At 41.2% G+C, this 18197-nt stretch overlaps 2 protein-coding genes across 10 annotated transcripts in view; both read right to left on the bottom strand.

The window, feature by feature from the left end:
* eps15 (epidermal growth factor receptor pathway substrate 15) overlaps positions 1-8440 on the bottom strand; it is a 31381-nt gene extending 22941 nt beyond the window's left edge. For all 9 annotated transcript variants that reach the window (XM_080771254.1, XM_080771256.1, XM_080771255.1 and 6 more), the window contains exons 1-10: positions 8379-8440; positions 5234-5275; positions 3545-3634; positions 3282-3329; positions 3053-3148; positions 2442-2504; positions 1263-1388; positions 1075-1134; positions 688-960; positions 294-439 (exon numbers count right to left, since the gene is read on the bottom strand). In XM_080771254.1, the coding sequence (XP_080627380.1) occupies positions 294-439; positions 688-960; positions 1075-1134; positions 1263-1388; positions 2442-2504; positions 3053-3148; positions 3282-3329; positions 3545-3634; positions 5234-5275; positions 8379-8405 (971 nt within the window). In that variant the 5' untranslated portion in view covers positions 8406-8440. The remainder of the gene's footprint in view (positions 1-293; positions 440-687; positions 961-1074; positions 1135-1262; positions 1389-2441; positions 2505-3052; positions 3149-3281; positions 3330-3544; positions 3635-5233; positions 5276-8378) is intronic.
* A 413-nt stretch (positions 8441-8853) lies between these two features.
* On the bottom strand, positions 8854-17951 carry LOC308319890 (calreticulin-like). The gene is made up of 9 exons (XM_080770116.1): positions 17675-17951; positions 17036-17137; positions 16347-16550; positions 15694-15788; positions 13313-13522; positions 12863-12976; positions 12494-12637; positions 12240-12332; positions 8854-10203 (listed from the first exon to the last, which is right to left on the bottom strand). The coding sequence occupies exons 1-9, from the start codon at positions 17766-17768 to the stop codon at positions 10003-10005; spliced, it is 1257 nt and encodes a 418-aa protein (XP_080626242.1). The 5' UTR covers positions 17769-17951; the 3' UTR covers positions 8854-10002.
* Between the last annotated feature and the right edge of the window lie 246 nt (positions 17952-18197).

The raw sequence follows: 18197 nt of genomic DNA, 5'->3' as shown, positions 1-18197 counted from the left end.
AATATGTCGGCAACAAATCCAGCAGGACAACTGTATGCATTTTATATTTTACTTATTGTGCAGTCCTTATATAATGTAACTTGACAACAAAGTTGTGATATGGTGAACATGAATGAAGAATATCTAGTAAAAACTGACATGGTGCCAGTGGAAGGTGTCAAGGCCAGTGTTGATAAAAAATAAGTTAATTAAGTCATTGGCAGACATTGAGTTAAGGTGCAAGTGGCAGGTATGCCCAAACTGCAGGCAGTGCAATTGAGGGGAAACATTTGCCAATTGCCATCTCTGCTTACCAGATGCGCGCTAGCGTGTTGGAAGGCAGGCCAGTCTTAAGAAAGATATCTCTGACCTCAGGTCCAGACACCAGACCATCCATGTCCCCATCTGTTTTGCTGAACAGTTCATCGTATTTGGCTTTCTCTCCAGTAGACACCGCCCACTTGACATGCGAGAGATGGTAAAGAGAGCTATGAACTACTCATATGATGTTAAATTAAATGAAATACACAAATATGATCTCTAACATTGTTAGAGACCAATTTGACCATTTAACAAAATCATCTCAAGCACATGTATTTTCAGTTCTTATGGTAGAGTCTTTCAAAAATATTTTAAAGACTACACTATACATCACAAATGCATTACCTCAGGAAGTCCTTCATACAGACTTCACATCCAAGTACTTACAGGGGCAGCTGCTGGTGTTGGAGTAGGAGCTGGCGCAGGAGCTGGCGTAGGAGCTGGAGGTGGAGCAGGAGAGGGGGCTGGTTTAGGGGGGTGGGGCATTGTCTTTGACCCAGCATGAGAGGAGCGACTGTCTTTGATGGAGGGTGGTGAGGGCAACAGGGGCATCACGGGAGGCACAGAGGGTTTTTTCCGCTTGGAGGGGGGGACCAGGGGAGGTGGGAGTGACATTGGCACAGGCTCTCCTTCCAAAGCCCTGTACACCAGATACATGGCCTGGATAGGGGTAAAACAGTCACCAACGTATGTCGTTATGTTTTTGCAAAATTGATGCTAGTAGATAAATGTGGGTTTGACAGCTGAATATACAGTATAGCCTGAAAGGCTTACCACAGCAAACTCATCTCTGTCCAGCGTTCCATCTCTGTCAAGGTCACTCAGCTCCCATACCTGGAACACACACACAAGGATGTCATCAAGCATTTTGGAAAATATTATACTGATGCACGTTTCATTTGTAGTACTTTGCTCTGAGGTTTTATTTTCCTCCGTCATCAGTATCAGTATGAATATCGTACCCTGCCTAGGACATCCACAGGTAGCTTAGAGTTCAGCAGGACTGGTTTGACCTTGTCTCCTGTCAACATCCCTCCCACTGGAGCCAGACTGTCAAAGATGGCATCAAACTTCATCTTCTCTTCAGCCTGAAGAAAAACATATGCAGGGGGAAAAATATGTACCTTATCCATCTCGTAAAGCAGCTAGCTACTGCCCAAACTACTGATTAACTCATTCAGCCTTTTGCGGCTCATTTCTCTAAACAATATCCCCCGGTTACAAAATGTATGCTTCAATCGCTATGTAACGGGTGCCTCGATTGTTATAAAATGTATATAACAATTGAGGCACCCATTACATAGTGAATATTAAATTCCTGACTCTCGGTTTCCAAGTGAAACTGCTTTCAAACTAAGAGTTTCACTGTATTAAAAGACTGGGCTGCGGTCCTGGAGTACACCTTTCCGACACCAGATGGCAATGTCGGCGGTCAATGAGTTAAAAGGCACAAAGTGGTGTAAAATATAAACAACAAATTAGCCCTTCGCTAAGTCCCTCCCCAACCCGTCCTTGTCCAATAGGCACGTTAGCAGTAAGGAGACAGGTTAAGCTGTCCTCCCCCATAGAGATGCATGTTAAATGACAGGATTTATCCATATAAATAATCGATCATTTCAGTAGCAAGAGCATCAAAATGTCTTCTAAATCTAGTCAACCAGGCCTGCAGTATACACTGGACAAATTTGCATGACATCATTTAAATAAACTAGAAATATGAGGCAATGACAGAGGGAGAAATCAACTTTTACCGACCACCCACAGGAGTTTTCATGCTGCACGGTAAGACTAGGGTCATTAGTATTTTTGCCATCACCTGGGTGGGTCAGTCGTGTAACTTTCTTGACGTTAAGCCGTGTATATGTTCAACAACACAGCCGTGACAGCTATGAGGTGGCTCCTGAACTATTTGTATTGGCATTGGACAATCACCTTTTTGGGGTGGGATTTAGCGAGGGCCAATTAAACAAGTTGTGATGTGAATTGCAAGTATAGTAAAAAAATATCACACACAAACACAGTGTAACAGAAAGGTCACAATCATAACACTGCGGTAGATATTAATTTACATGTATTACTGTCTATAGCACACATTTTGTCATGCACTGTGATGATGTGTGGAATCACAACCATTGTCTCACCTTAACAACCCAGGGAAGGTCACTAGCCACGACCCCTTGCAACAGGGGGCTGCTTGTGTCATGCTGGAGATAAAGAGCATTTAATTCAGAACAGTAAACACATTCAAACTACATAATATGCATAATCACTATGGGAGTGCTGTTGACTTAGTTATTTACAATGGAATCTGAATTAAACGAGTAGTATTCAGGTTTGAAAAAAAGAAGAAAAATAAATGATGACATGTCAGGTGAAACAAACACTATCTATTTTTGTAACTTGTATGTTTCTGTGTCACAACCCCGCATTCGTTTCCGACGTTCTGTTCGTGGTTCAATCACTGTGTATCCATGCAGTTAGCTCATGACATTGTTGTCGTTACGAGCTGCGGTCCTAGAGTGGCTGCAGTGCTAGGTCGCTAATAAATACGGGTCTGTTGTATGTCAGGTTTCACCTGACAAAAAGGTATATATGATCTTGAGCATTAGGTGCATTGACATCATCAAACACATTGGCTCAAACTCGGAAGGTAGGGGATTACACTAGGTGAGCAAGTTTCATTAAAAGGAGTGGCCGGGAATGTCAGTGCATTCTGCAGGTAATATATGGTTGCAGTGATGAGGGAACTCACAAACTTAGGTGGAGGAACAGCCACATTGAGGCTCTTGAGCGCCACCTCCAGGCCATTCTGAGCACAAGCCACCAACCGGAGAGCTATGAAGAATTGCTGAGGGAAATAGAATGAATAGTATGTGATGTATACCTCTGCATTGCTAGCATACCATTATGATTAAATACACGAAAGTCTGAAAATCTTATGTTAAAAAATATATGAGTTCATGTATAGGATCTGCTTGTACCTGTTTGTTTAGGCACCCTTTTCGGTCAGAGTCTGCTAAATCCCAGATCTATAAAGGGCATAACATTTAACTTTTTACATTTATGAACAAAGACACAAGTGTGCAATTGTATCTTAATAACATCACAAGTAGTACAGAAAATGGAAAAAATTTCAACAAATTATACTGAAATATTATATCTTTTGTTTACTGCAAATGTGTTAACCTTCGAGATGCCGTGCTACTGTATATTTGCCATTGTACGCCTCATGCAGCATGCTTACCTTTCCCAGAACCAGGTCAGCCAGGCCAGATCTTTTCAGGAACAACGCTGCATCAGCTGCTGCCACCCGCCCACTGCCAGTAGGATCAACCTATACACACACAAAGACACACACACACACACACACACACACACACACACTGAATAACAATAATAATAACTAGAACTGCACTCTATCGAGTGCATACTTGCTTGTTGCACATTAGTAGGCCATGTGATGAAAAGAAAAGGTATATAAACTGAATTAAAATGTTATCACGTATACAGTATAATTATTTTATTATTTATTGTACATTGAAATGTATTTCATCTTGGACTATAGTGATATTAATACAAAATCATGATCAGAGTAATATGTGTCTCTAACTTCAATTTCTGTAATAATACAAATTACTTTGTTAAAATATACATGATCTAAAATACTTCCGTAATCTGTAGTTGGATTTGTATTTAATTGTTTAAAGCCTAATCTTGACATGAAGGTCTTTATACTTCTACCTTTCTCACTATATTGGTCTTCATTGAAATCTCTTATTATCATAATTGCAGAATTGAGCCTGATACGGCAGTGGTGCCAGATTACATACATGTATACACAGGAGCATTACCTTTAATCCTCCCAACACTAAAACATATCGTCATTACGTCACCATCGAAAACCAATTACACTCTGGCATTGGGTCCTTTAATCCACATATTTCTTACGTCATCATTGAGAGCTAGTTATACATATACATACACACCATGTACTCTGGTCCCAGCAAATCAGGCACAATTTGCTATTTTATTTTACAAATTACATATATATAGTATAATTATGTATGACTAGCTCTCAATGATGACGTAAGACATATGGTCATGTATGTAATCTGGTCCCAGCAAATCAGGCACAATTTGCTGTTTTATTTGCATACGCATCAAAAGTGGCGGGTTGGCTCAGACGGTGCATACGGACCGGGCGAAACTATTACTTGCGCGCTCTGCTTGCGCAAGTAATAAACCAATTCTCCATGCTATCAACTAGGTATCCTCTTTCATGAGGCTCTGCTGACAGGTTTGGCAGAGAGAACCATCATTTATTCATGGAGAAGCCTCACTCATTGGCCACAGACTAATTTTTTAAAGGAGTGACAGGAAATTGCTACCACTCACTGATTAAATACAGCTAACACTATGCACAGTAGTGTTCAAACTAAACCGGCCTTCTCCTCGCTCTTAAGTAGATGATTAATACTGTTGAAGTGGAAGTCAAGGATTAAAGCTAAATATAATCTCACGACTTAACATAGTTCATGGGCCAAGTATGTTAATTTAAAATACCTTCAATAAACATATTTACAAGTTACAACAAAAAGGCTAGTATGCAGTGTGTGTATTCCTCACTTCCTTTTTTCAGTTACATTTTGCATTTTAAGCACCTACAGTAGCTCAGCATCTTATGCAGACTTGCAGAGTGTCTTAAATTTTATTTTTTTAATAAAAAGTAGAACAATGTAACAAGTGCGACAATTCCACAGTGATTTTTTTCCTGTATCATACCTCTGCTTGCATCTTGTACAGCCGTCTCATATTTGAGTGATGGAAAATTCACTGCATGGTTTATTCAGCCTTTATAATCACTAATAGACCAAGAACGGAGGTTAATGAATAAGAAACAGAAAAAGCCATGGTAAAGGACATATTTGCTTACCTGCCGATAGTATTTGTCATAGACGGGATTTCCACTCGAGAGCTGTTGGTGTAGACACAAATTCAACATTAGACACCATTTAGAAAATGTTATAATTGGTTGCAACACTAACTGCAATACTTGCACCTACAGTATGGGCTTAGGCCTAGGTTTGAGAATGAAAATGTAGAATGACCATAAACCATGGCCAAATGCATTACAAAATACACCTGCTTCCAGTCCATAAGCTGACTCTGTCTACAAGTGTTTGTTTGACTGCTGGCCACTGTGGCCAGTGGCCAAACCTGTCATCCATTGTGTTAAGACGGCTGCCAGAAAACAAGGCTGATCCTTCACAATATGCTTCTGCATCTGTATTATTGTTTCTCATCTTCACACTCAAATCAGTGACTAAACCTACGCTCTGTCAATCATCAGTTTCCAGGTAAATATGAATACATTGACTGCTGCCTGTTTCGCTGTGGAATGAGAGCTTACACAGCAACATCTTACAGTTCACAAAGCCCAGTCTAAAACCATGTCTCTAGGTAGGACAAAACAACCACAGCAGACATGAGAATAGATGCATGCCTTTGCACTCGTCACCTATATGTCATGTCCCCTCGCAACATCGTGCAAGCACCATTATTCCATTCCACCATTATTAATTAATCCACTTAGGCCTATGGTGTGTTGAGGATTTCGGAGGGGGAAAAAATCGACAGAATTGCTTAGTCTGGACTTCCTGACATAAAGCCACACTTCCTCTGGTTGCCGACGGTCACCTCACAGAGCAAGGACAGGGCGTATCTCCACAGAAATGTCATTTCCTCTTTTTTTCACCCATTTCCTTCTTTCATTCATTTGCTGAAGGTCTACTGCTGGACAGGAAGAGAACAACATTTTGGTCTTCACAGAAGCAACCATAAATACTATTTTCTGCTGTGCTTTCCCAAAACGAAAAAATAAAAAGGAAGAAATGTAAAAGTAATGTATGTGCAATGTTAAACAGATGGGCAAAGTCCATTTAATCACCATTTAATTTAATTCTATTGGAATTGTTATCCTCAACAAAAGTTTCTCCATCTCCACAAAAGCAATGTCAAAGGAAACCAGCCAAAGATCTTAGATTTCAGCTTGTTAAAGATCTAGATAACTCTGCAGCCACAGAAGTCGAGGAAAACAAAAGGAAAACAAACCCTACACCCTGTCTTGTCGCATGGCATTATATTATGTCAATAGCTGATTCATAACCCGATCACTATTCACACACACACACACACACACACTTATCTTTCTCTGGCCCACACCACTTTTTTCTGTGGTACACAATTGTGTGCCTGGAACTGTTGGCGACCACAACACTGTGGTCATTGTACTGGTGACACTTTAATAGCGCTGCACTGAAAAAAACTAGAAAAAAAAGAAAAATCCCTCAATCATTCTCTAGCCTATACAAACTGCAGCAGATAGCCAGATATGCTACGCTGTATGCGGGCTGACAGGCCAGTCTGGTTTTCTCTAGAATATTCTACTAGCCACTGGTTACAATTGAAACAATGTCATGTTAGCACCAAGAAAGCTGAATTGAGTGAATTTTACAAATTCATCCTTTTATAAATTTACAAATGTGTCAATGACCGTGTCACTCACCAGAAATGACGAGTGATACGGTTGTATGACAAAGTACTGTATAAACAGAGCTTTAGAGTTTCTCTTGTGTACTGTATACAGTAAGAAGAATGCATGACTTGTGGGTAGCCCATTACATATTAGCTTACTGTGTGTTTGCTCTACTGTATCCAAGTTTATAAGGCGGTAAGTAAAGTGATGGATCATAGATTTGTCTTCATGTAGGCCTCACTGCTTAGATGAGTAGTGGAATTCCTCAGTATGAAATCCTCAGGACACAATGTATAATCAAGGTAGGAAGTATTATAAATGCTTAATAAACCCTACTGCGGCCCAACTAATGACATAAACGTAAGGGTTTTAGTTGACACATAGACTTTCTGTAAAGGTGAATGATAGAAACACGTAGCTCCAACAGTTCTTCTCAGCCTTTAGATTTAGGGTGTGTAACACTGACATTGGGTCAGGTAACAGCAGGTCTGTGGTTGTAATCAGGATAGACCTTCCAAATAAATGAGGCAGATTTTGTAGTGTGTGCAAACCAAACAGTTTCCACGCTGCTTATAACAGCACTACAGCAGACTGTGTGACAGACAGGATAGCTGAAGTGCAAGCTTAATTACTTATTAGACTATCTATAACTTTGATTAAAAAGCAGGTCAAGGTGGCTGTAGTAAATATTTGCAAAGAAGCAAGGCAAACATCTATAGCTCTTAAGACAGTATTTCCAAAGGTCATGAGCAACACATTACAACAGTGAGTGAAGACAGGCGGTGCAATATTCTACTAGACAATATCATTAATCAATTGACTTATAGGGTAATTTACTCAGCCCACCAAGCAAGCCAAGAAAGCAGTAGGAAGATGTATCAGCAAAAGCAGTAGGTAGGCTAATACCTAATACGTTTGTTATAACATTTGTTTTATTTGTAATAATGGGCATTATTAGCTTTAGCAAAGCAATGTTTGACAGCAAAACAACAGACCATGATAATCAATTCCACACAAACATTTTGATACGCTGAAGCAGTACCACAAATTCCGAGTGTCATCAAAACCTGGTAACGTTTGCTTGGCATTGGTTTGATAGAGAAACTCTAAAAATCTACTTCCCCGTGGTTGTGTTGTGTACACAAACTAGCATTTATAGCTAACAAGCTAGGTAGCTAGCTACGCCCTTAATAACGGCTATAATTTAGACAACGTCGCTCGACAAAAATGAAGCGTTTCTAACTGAAACAGTGACGACGTGACGCGCTTCGACACTTTATTTCAGTTGGAAATATGGCATTAATGTCGAGCGATAGGGTCGCACGACGAAGCCTACATTTACGTAGTCTCCAAAGAGATTACACAGAAACTTTTCCCAGTCACAACTGCAGACAGACAACTTCCAAAACAGCGACGAACACCTAACTGCACGGCCATTAACCCGCTCCAGAGGAACTACAAACAACGTTCAAAGGTTTACGAACAACAGACAGACGACAGAGACAATTCTGACATTTAGATTTGAGTTGAAAGACAGTGTTACCTGAGTAAGAGACAGAGTGGCAGCCATAACGTTAGTGTTTCTGTTGCCCCCGCTGCTCTCATTGCGCTGCTGTCACTGTGGCAGACACATAGGGGGCGCTGCAAAATACAAATAAAAACCTGGCAATGGAATCATCATACATCGTCCGTCCATAACTCATCATGTGATATAACCTTCCTGGAATATAACTAAACTGATAACTATACTACTCTTTGTAATCAAAAATACTCTCTTGAGTTTGCAAAGCAAATCAAGCCATGCCACTCACTTTTCTATCCACTCACGCGCGCACAACCCCGCCCTCTGCCACACGCGTACACACACACACACACACACACACACACACTGTGACACACACGCCTCGCCAGGCTTTCTACCTCGGAGGAAAGCCTGGTACACGCGCGCGCGCGCACACACACACACACACACACACACACACACACACACACACACACACACACAGTGTAGTGAGTGAGTGAGATTCATTTATTTGAGCTACCTTTTATAAAACTCACATTCTATTGACTCTCAATTTAAAAGATATACAGCAAGCTACATTTAATAAATTAATCAATGGGAGGGGGGGGGGGGGGGACTACAAACTGTAAGTAAGACATTTATTTAACAGTGCCCCTTTTTTACACAACAGGATTGAAATCTCAATTTTTCACTAACAGTAATAAAAATGTCTTTACAAAAGGGCCAGATGCTTGGGGACACAGGTTAAAGGTATGTATTCCTGTTGGAAATGTAATGTGTTGAAAGAAATTGTTTTAAAAGTATTAATGTGTTTTTACATAGGCCTACTACTTTGTAAAAAATGGACCAAAAATATTTGTGTTGCACCTAAATAAAATTCATAGACACAAAACAATTTGCATTGAGTAACTATACAGCACAAAACTAAGAGATTCCATCTAAAATAAAACCATACTGTATCTAATGGTAACAGCAGATAATTACATGTAGGCTACAGTTACAGTACAGGTTGTGTCTTAAACCATCAACTATTTCCACAGACAATCAATCCATCAACTTGTATAAAACCATTCAATCCTACATGGGATCTGAGGAAAGCCAAGAACGGTGTCTTGAGTCAGAGAGTGACATGGTAAAATAAAAAGATGGCATACAATGCCATACATTAATCACAAAACATGAGGTAAAAAAAAATGAGGTAAAAAAATATTTTCATGGGATGGGCCACAACCCAAAACAACTCTCAATGTAATAAAGATGACAACATACTTCATAAAAGTTAAACTGAACAGATCACAAATGCCAAGTTATTGTTTCAGTTGCATATTAACAGCATAACAGTTGTATGTGTATAATTTAATAGTATCCATTGTTCATGACATCTTCCTTCTTCATAAACTCATGGTCTTAATAACAATAACAGCACATGGAAACATAGCAAAAAACTTTTTTTTTAAAGATAGATTTGCACCCCTTGTCCTGTAAACAAAACAAAAGACCCATCCCTCCCCACCCCGCTGCAGGCTGCCAATATGAGGGGAATGTCCAACCAAGTCTCATCAGCTCAGTCTTTAGCCTTTTTTCCAATGGCTCATGGACAAACAGACAAACTGTTTTAATGTCCTAGTGAGTTCCTGTTAGGAGTTTATAACTCATCCTTGAGTTTAGAGTCCAAGTCATCTTCTTCCTCTTCCTCCTGCTCTTCATCATCCTCTTCTTCATCTTCATCCTTCTCCTCTTCCTCTTCCTCATTTGTCTCCTCTTTTCTGTTGTTGTCGTTCTCGTCTTCCTCACGCTTCTTTCTCTCTTCCTCCTCCTGGCCATCCTTCATCTTCTTTTCTAGGTCCTGGAAAGACAGTGTATGAAAACAAATACTGTAAATGACCTGACCACTCACCCCAAATTAGCTTTGAACTCAAGCAGTGCATTTCCAGTGTTAAAATGATGTAACATCTTTGTGAATAAAATTTTGTTCATGTTATTATATGTACACATATAACTTATACAATTGTTGTATTTAGTCTCCCTGTTCTATTAAGACATTTAGAGCCGGTGTCTTGTTTGACACGACCTAATTACGAGTGGTACTGCCTGCATGTCAAAATTCAGTTTCTCCCCTGAGTAAGCAGGCAGGCTCTACCATAGAGTTATATATAATAGAGACGTCACCGGATTTCTCCTCTCATCCACTTGCATTGAGTTGCTCACCCAGCACATGAGGCATTCTTCCAGGTTGGAACAGAGTGCATTCTGGTTATGGGCCATACGTGAACACGCTGGGCTGTTCATAGCATATGAACGTATGTAACATATACTGTAGGGCTGTATTTTGCGTGTCTTAAGTACCAGGTCTTATTCCCTAACTTGAGTAAACGAAAGACCTGGAGGCGTGATCAATGCCATTTGGCTATTCTGAGTGGCCAAAGAGCATTGATCCACGCCTCTAGGTCTTTAGTTTACTCAAGTTAGGGAATAAGACCTGGTACTTAAGACACGCAAAATACAGCCCATAGTGTTCACGTATGGAGCATAGCACGTTCACGTATGGCCCATAGTACCATAGTGCAATACCACTTCCGGCCACCATGTCTTTTTCGCTTCAGTGATTCCTCTCAGTGACGTCTAGGGCTTTTATTTTGCGTGTCTTAAGTACCAGGTCTTATTACTTAACTTAAGACCTGGAGGCGTGATCAATGCCATTTGGCTATTCTGAGTGGCCAAAGAGCATTTACCACGCCTCCAGGTCTTAAGTTAAGTAATAAGACCTGGTACTTAAGACACGCAAAATACAGGCCATATACTCTAAGGGCTCTACTAGGTAAGTGGTAAAATGTCAGCACTTGCGCAGTGCTGTACCAATGATTATAGGCAGCCCTGCTTAGTACTGTTTTCTTAGCCCCACTGCTGTTGGATTTCTGACCATTCCAGCAATTGTTTCCTTTCTGACTGTACAGTTCATCACCCACAGCAACATTTAGTCATGCAAAATCTTGAGACCCAAATACATTACAGAAACACAGAATATATGAGAGAGAGAGAGAGAGAGAGAGAGAGAGAGAGAGAGAGAGAGAGAGAGAGAGAGAGAGAGAGAGAGAGAGAGAGAGAGAGACCGATCAGCACCATGGACAGAGACAGTGGGCTGGGTTTAGGCCACCAGTAGATTATTATACAGTAAAAATGTTAAATTATATTTTCCTCTGTATTAGCATGCAATTGAGAAATATGTTCAAATGTCAGACCTGCATTATTGTTTTGCTTTTGAATATCCTGCTTTGATTTTCTTTTCAACTTTATTTGTTGACTATGCTGTGCTCAAAGTTGCAACAGTGCTAAACTCACTCTGTTGCATGCTTCAGTTATGTCATATCCAGATTCCAATTCCTGCCCACAGCAATTAAAAACCTTCCCCATCCTGCGAGATTTGCACAAATCCACAGGATCCCAATTCCAATGCAGGACTCTAATGGTAAAGGTATGGTATACATCTATCTATAAATGCACCATGTCTCTGTCTGTCTGTCTGCACGTAACCCGAGAACTGCCCCCCCCCCCCGACAAACACGTGTGGTGCCCTGTGTCAAGTTGGTCCCACGGTTGTCCAGAACCGCCACAAAAGGCCTCTGCCCGGGCTCTGGACAGGGCCCCTGCTCAGGGTCCAAATATGGAGCTGGCCTGTTCACACACAACAAATCTCCATATATGGGCATAAAAGGGACACAGACAGATGGGTACTCAGACACGGGTACAACGGGTATTGCATAGCAGGGTGGGGCATGGATCTCCAACTTCCATCGTTACCGACTCTGTGCTCTACAGCCGGGCACCAGTCTAGTCTACATAAATTTGACCTCCAGTGGTGATTGCAGCTATGGATGGACTGACCTTTGATTGTCCCCATGTGTCATTGCCTTCTTCTTCTGCCAACTTTGGGTCATTGGTGATCATAAAGTTGTCAAAAATTGTACCAGACTTCACCTATGTTAGAAGGAAAGGAGACGGATTTAGATGACAGGATCATCAAAATAAATTGTAAATAAAATAAATTATTAAATATAATCAACTAAGAGCCAAATAGATACCCATTACACTTAGTGGCAAACAAAATATAGAAAACATAATGAACTGACAAGTCGTACCTGCCATAGATCAAGTCCTATCACACCAATGCTGTCGTATCTGTAGATCTCTGAATCAGCTGTGTACTCTGGGTTGTCAATTTCAGGGTGGACCCACTTGCCCTTATAGGCAGGGTTGTCAATCTCTCTGGGTTTCCACTCACCCTATGGAAAGGGCACACAAAGATAATAGTTACTAGTATTGTGGAATCATAAAAGCACAAAACACCACTAATAAATCGTGTCAAAGTGTCCTTGAGCAAGACACTGAATCTTGTTCTCCTCCTGATGAGCAGGTTGGTGCCGTGCATGGTTTTATCTGCCATTTGTGTGTTGAATGTGTGTGAGAATGGTGAATGTAATCAGTATGTGCCATTGACAATGCTTTACCTTGTAGTCGGGGTTCGTGACCATCGGGGGTTCCCACTCTCCATCCATCTCATCATCCCAGTCATCAGGTTTCTTAGCATCAGGGTCTGGGATGTTCTCAGGCTTGTCCCATTCCTACAGGTAGAGGAGATACCATAGAAAACACAAGGCTTCATTTAAATGCAGGCAAATGCAATTTTCCATTCAAAGTTTAACTTAAAAATTTCTTTCATTCTGGTGGAACTCGAACACAAAGCACATAGGACCACAATGAAAACAAGCCATCAGGGCTTTATGTGTTATTATTTTAGCATATTTGTATAATCATAACGGTGTACTTTTTGCAAACCGTTAATAAAGTATTCAATCAAACATTTCACATTTTCAATAAATATACTTCCAATAAATTTCACATTTATGTTATATCCTAAAAAATAGTTCTGCCTTGTAAAAAGGGCAGAACAAATGTACCTCAGGTTTCTTATCATCTGGGTCAGGGACTTTCTCCCTCTCATCCCAGTCATCTTGTTTCTTGGCGTCAGGGTCTTTAATCTTCTTAGCAGGCAGGAAGTCCCAGTCGTCCTCCAAACTGCCAGACTCAACTTTCTTATTGTCAATCTTCACCTCATAAGTGTTGTCAGGATTGACAATCAGTGTGTACAGATGAGTGAACTCATCATCCTGCATGATGTTAAAACATAAGAAAACTTTAACTATTGATGTGCATTTCAGTAAATTGTTGATGATTATCATAGTCTATATAGAAAACATAATGATGATACAACATTAGTGACAGAGAAAATAGTTAGCTGAAGCAATTCCATAGTATTGGAGCCAGAAGGGAGAAGAGTTTGGGACGTGTGGAGCTTTGTCCCGGCGTTTTTAGTGAAGGTACTTCCAGCTTCCCTGCGTTGGCTGATCTGAGTGCGTGGGAGGGTTTGTAGGGTTCTATCATACTTGCAAGATATAGGGGGTCCATACCTTTGGTTGCTTTGAATGCAGCGGAGTCGACTGTGTGTGCATCGACACACAGTCATCGCTCCCCCACCCGCCGCAGCGGGGGGGAAACTGATTTTGTTGTTTGGTAGGCCTGCCTTATATTTACAGTTTGCTAATAAACACAGTGGTACGCTTTCAGTTCACAACGAACACATTCAATTGTTTCAGCATCTTGTTTCAACAGTAAAGAATTAAATTGTTTCAGCCATAAGCGGTGGGGTGGATTTTACCTTTAGGTAGGATAGAATTGCGTGGAGGGGACGACGACGACGCAGATTTATTTAGTTAGGTGGTCTAACAATGTCATGATTTGACCAATTTATTACTAGGCATGCAACGATATATCGTATATCGATATATATCGATATTAATCCCGACGATATGAATCGATTCATTGAAATAAAATAAAATCGATATATATCGATCGATTTATTTTTATTTTTTAGGGGGGCTAGTGTGTGATGTGAAATGTGCTTTTGGAGAGAAATGATAGTCACTTTCAGTAGTAGAGCACTGTAGAGGGGAGCTGTGTGTCTGTGCCCAGGTGATGATGGTCGTTGATGCTCATCAAGGAAGGCAATTATATTTCTGCACTGTCAAAAGTAATGCTACTTCTTTTGCAATGTAGTTAAATAAAAAATATCAGGGGGGGGGGAGATACATTATATAAAATTAAAAAAACTAATATTTCTTTCAAATATATATTTTTTTTAATATTGTGAAAGTGAGTTGAGTGAATCGTTACATGCCTATTTATTACCAATCTCGTACAACATTGCTCACGAAAGCAAGATCCTTGACCCAATTACAGCCACTGCATCTAGCTTTTAATTAAAGTTAAAGTAGTATGAGGCATTGTTTTGGGATATTTTGGCTGAGATGGCTCTGTTTGTCAAGTCTCAAGTCAGTGTGGAGATTACCCGGCGGTGTTGCTGCTGTGCGGGCTGCGGTCACTGGAACAAAGCCACCGTATTAGCATTTGAATACCTGTTCTGTGAACACCGTAAAGGTGTGTGCCTATACGTGACAAAATGACCAGGGGGAGGGGAGCTTCAGCCTTCAGTCAGTGGGTGCTATTTGGCTTACTATTGTGTCAGTGGGTGCTTCAGCCCTCATACCAAGCTCTCCCGGAGTTGACGCCATTGGATTAGGCTACAGTAGCCTACCATGTTGGGACTCTCCGCAGCTGCAGCACTGCACTATACTCTCCAACGTCCTGCAGCATCTAACTTGCAACATTGTTTTTAATTGCGCGATTTGAATTGCGTGCACACATCCTACCAATTTCATATGACATGCCATTACAAAATATATATTTTTTATTAGTTTTATACATTTTAGGAGTGAATAGGCTACATATGTTTAGATGCCTGTGACAGCATGTCAGCAGTTCAGACAATGCTGCTCCGCTTGTGTACGACAGAAAAACTGCTGAGGACAAAGCCTACGACAGCTCCCAACCAGACGTGATTTTTGTCCTGGCACACGTTCAATTTCAAGGTTTTGCGGAAATGGTAAATGCCAAACATTGCGGTAATTCCAGCGTGCAGGCATATTTTGGCATACGCCGAGTTGATAAATGAGGGCAATAGAGTATAAACCTACAGGATCGAGTGACAGGTGTGATGTGTGTTTGAACGAGAGCTGACTGTCCAGGACAAGACCAAGGTTCCTGGCTGTTGGGACAGACGTTACCAGGGCGTTGTTAAGGAAATAGTTAAGTCCCGCATAGGGCAGGACATAGCTGGGAAGAAGAGAAGCTCAGTCTTGTCTGGGATAATGACTATGTTTTTGTGTAGGTTTGTGAAAGAAATCATGTTTAACACTGGTTGAGTGTTTACAGTTTGGCTTACCTTGCATCTGATGTCCTTATTAATCAGATGGTTCTTGCCTTTGTAGTTAAAAATCACATGAACCTTCTTAGTGCCAGGGCCACAAATGTCAGGACCTAATATTGAAACAAACACACAAGCAACCGCTGGAAGTCAATCTCTCTGCCAAGTGTATAAACTAGGCAAATAGTTAGGTACAGTTCAAATTAATAAAACGAGTAAGACGCGCAAACGCGGGAAGCGAACGCAGCTCGTACATATTTGGGTTTTGGACGTATAGCTGCTTTGGGGACTCCTTATATGGTGCCCCTTTTGTGCCCATATATGGAGCTGAGTGGACCTGGCCCCTTTTGTGCCCATATATGGAGCTAAGTGGACCTGGCCCCTTTTGTGGCCATATATGGAGCTGAGTGATTGCTGATGCAACACACTCCATATTTGGATAGCGGGACAGACACACGGACACACAGACACACGGACACACAGACAGACAGACAGACAGACAGACAGACATGATCTGCTAGGTCTCATAGTAAGTGCTCACTGCATTCGCAATAAAATAATTTCATTGTTAATCATTCAACAGTCATTCTTGGACGGATGATTTCTTGAGAACAAAACAGAACAGAAAACCACCCATATCATCATTATGAACTATGTATAAAAATACAAACCAAACATGATGTTGTAGGTGGAGTCGCCATTCATTTCTTCCTGGTTGAGGTCAGATGGGAACAGTTTGATGTATCCACCACCACAGTCAATGCTCTGTTCATGTTTCACAGTGAACTGGATGACCAGAGGCTGACCGTTGTTGCTGAACTCTTCAAAACGGGCTGACGTGGAGTAGAAGCGGGCATCCTGACTTGTCTGAAGACCTAGAATAGAACATTGCATATTAGCAAATATTACACACACACACACACACACACACACACACACACACACACACACACACACACACACACACACACACACACACACACACACATTTAAAGGAGGGTCTTCCCTCCCTGAATAAAACAACTGGATTAATGTTTTGAATTATTATTGTTCTTATCATCCAAAAACTGTGTTTAACACTAAACAACCGAAGGTCAGCTCCCCACCAAATCTTTGGTGTGTGTTACAGGCCCTGTAACACTAAACAAAACCAGAACATAGGAAGTGTAAACATCACAATGCAAGCACAGAAGTGACAGAAGCATTGAGATGCATCAGTCTGCTGCCATCAATTCATTACTGACCTGAGTGACCTCCCTCGACAAAGACATCAGATATGCATGTCTCTCAACATAGATACGTCACTGTATGACAGTCTGTATGACAAAGTGCTGATGATAAAACAATATTTTATTCTCACCTTTATCCTTTTCGGCATCACCGTAGAACTTCCCTGCAGTCAGGACAAATTTGCCATAATCTGACTTGTGTTTGGATTCTAACCAGCGACTATTCCAGGCATCTGTAAAAACACATTAACCATTAGCTGGACAGTGAATCCTGCAACAGCATCCTATCACAGCTGAAACATGTGGATTTGCAGGGAGATGCAATATCTGAGGTTATTTGTGTGTGTGTGTGTGTGGGGGGGGGGGGGGGGGGGGGGCAGTATGAATGACCAAGGGAGAGAGGGGGATGGGAAGGCAGGCGGGGTTAGTAGACAGACAGTCAATGAGTCAAGTCAGACACCCTGGGGAAAAGGTTCTGATCGGTTAAATGATGGACGTGTACGTGTAGTTTGTGTACAGTGTATCATGGTAAAGATTCACAGCAGACAGGCAACCAAATATTTAAAGTACAATAACTAAGCTACCGCATGCCAAACAGCAATGCATAGATAACTAGAAAACACGCTTGACTGTATATGGATTTAATTGCTTGTCAGACTCAATAAAAGGAAAGGTGCATAGGCCTAAATTACCGCAATGACTGAAATAGAAGCAATTTAAATGACAGCAACAAATAATGATTGCATGGTTGTCTAATTCTATTTCCTTACCTCCATCCTCAAATTGTTCTCGAAAATGTACAGTGGACTGGGCGAGTACAGATGCGGCCGATACGGCTACCAAAAGCAGCGACAGGGCTGTCATTCTAGCGACCTAAACGCCTCGTCAGACACAAAATTACCACAAATATAATAGATGCATATATAACCCAAATTAGCCCTGTGCAATACGCGCTTTTTCTTCAATCCAGCCTATCATACAATAACGCTATACAGTCATACAGTAGGAATGATCTGCGCTGAGCACTGGCTCTCTCCTCTCGCCTCAGAACAGATGTCTGCATCTCATTGGACAACGGCTCCATCAGGAAGCGCAAGTGTCTTTGACCAATCGCATTAGCTGAACACACGCATCATCGCGGCCAGGACCGGTCCGGGATCAACTCGCTTTACCAGTTGCAGATCCGGTCTGGGTCTTTCTTGAGCGGATAGGACACGATGCATGCTGCATGCTTGTTTGAGTGTTTACAAATTTAACGGGATACATTAGGCGGACTCTAAACCGGATCACACG

This window comes from Protomyctophum bolini, assembly GCF_963924005.1.
Source record: "Protomyctophum bolini genome assembly, chromosome: 8".
Lineage (NCBI taxonomy): Eukaryota > Metazoa > Chordata > Actinopteri > Myctophiformes > Myctophidae > Protomyctophum > Protomyctophum bolini.
The sequence above is the reverse complement of the archived record's forward strand: the minus strand, read 5'-3'. Positions and strand labels throughout refer to the sequence as shown.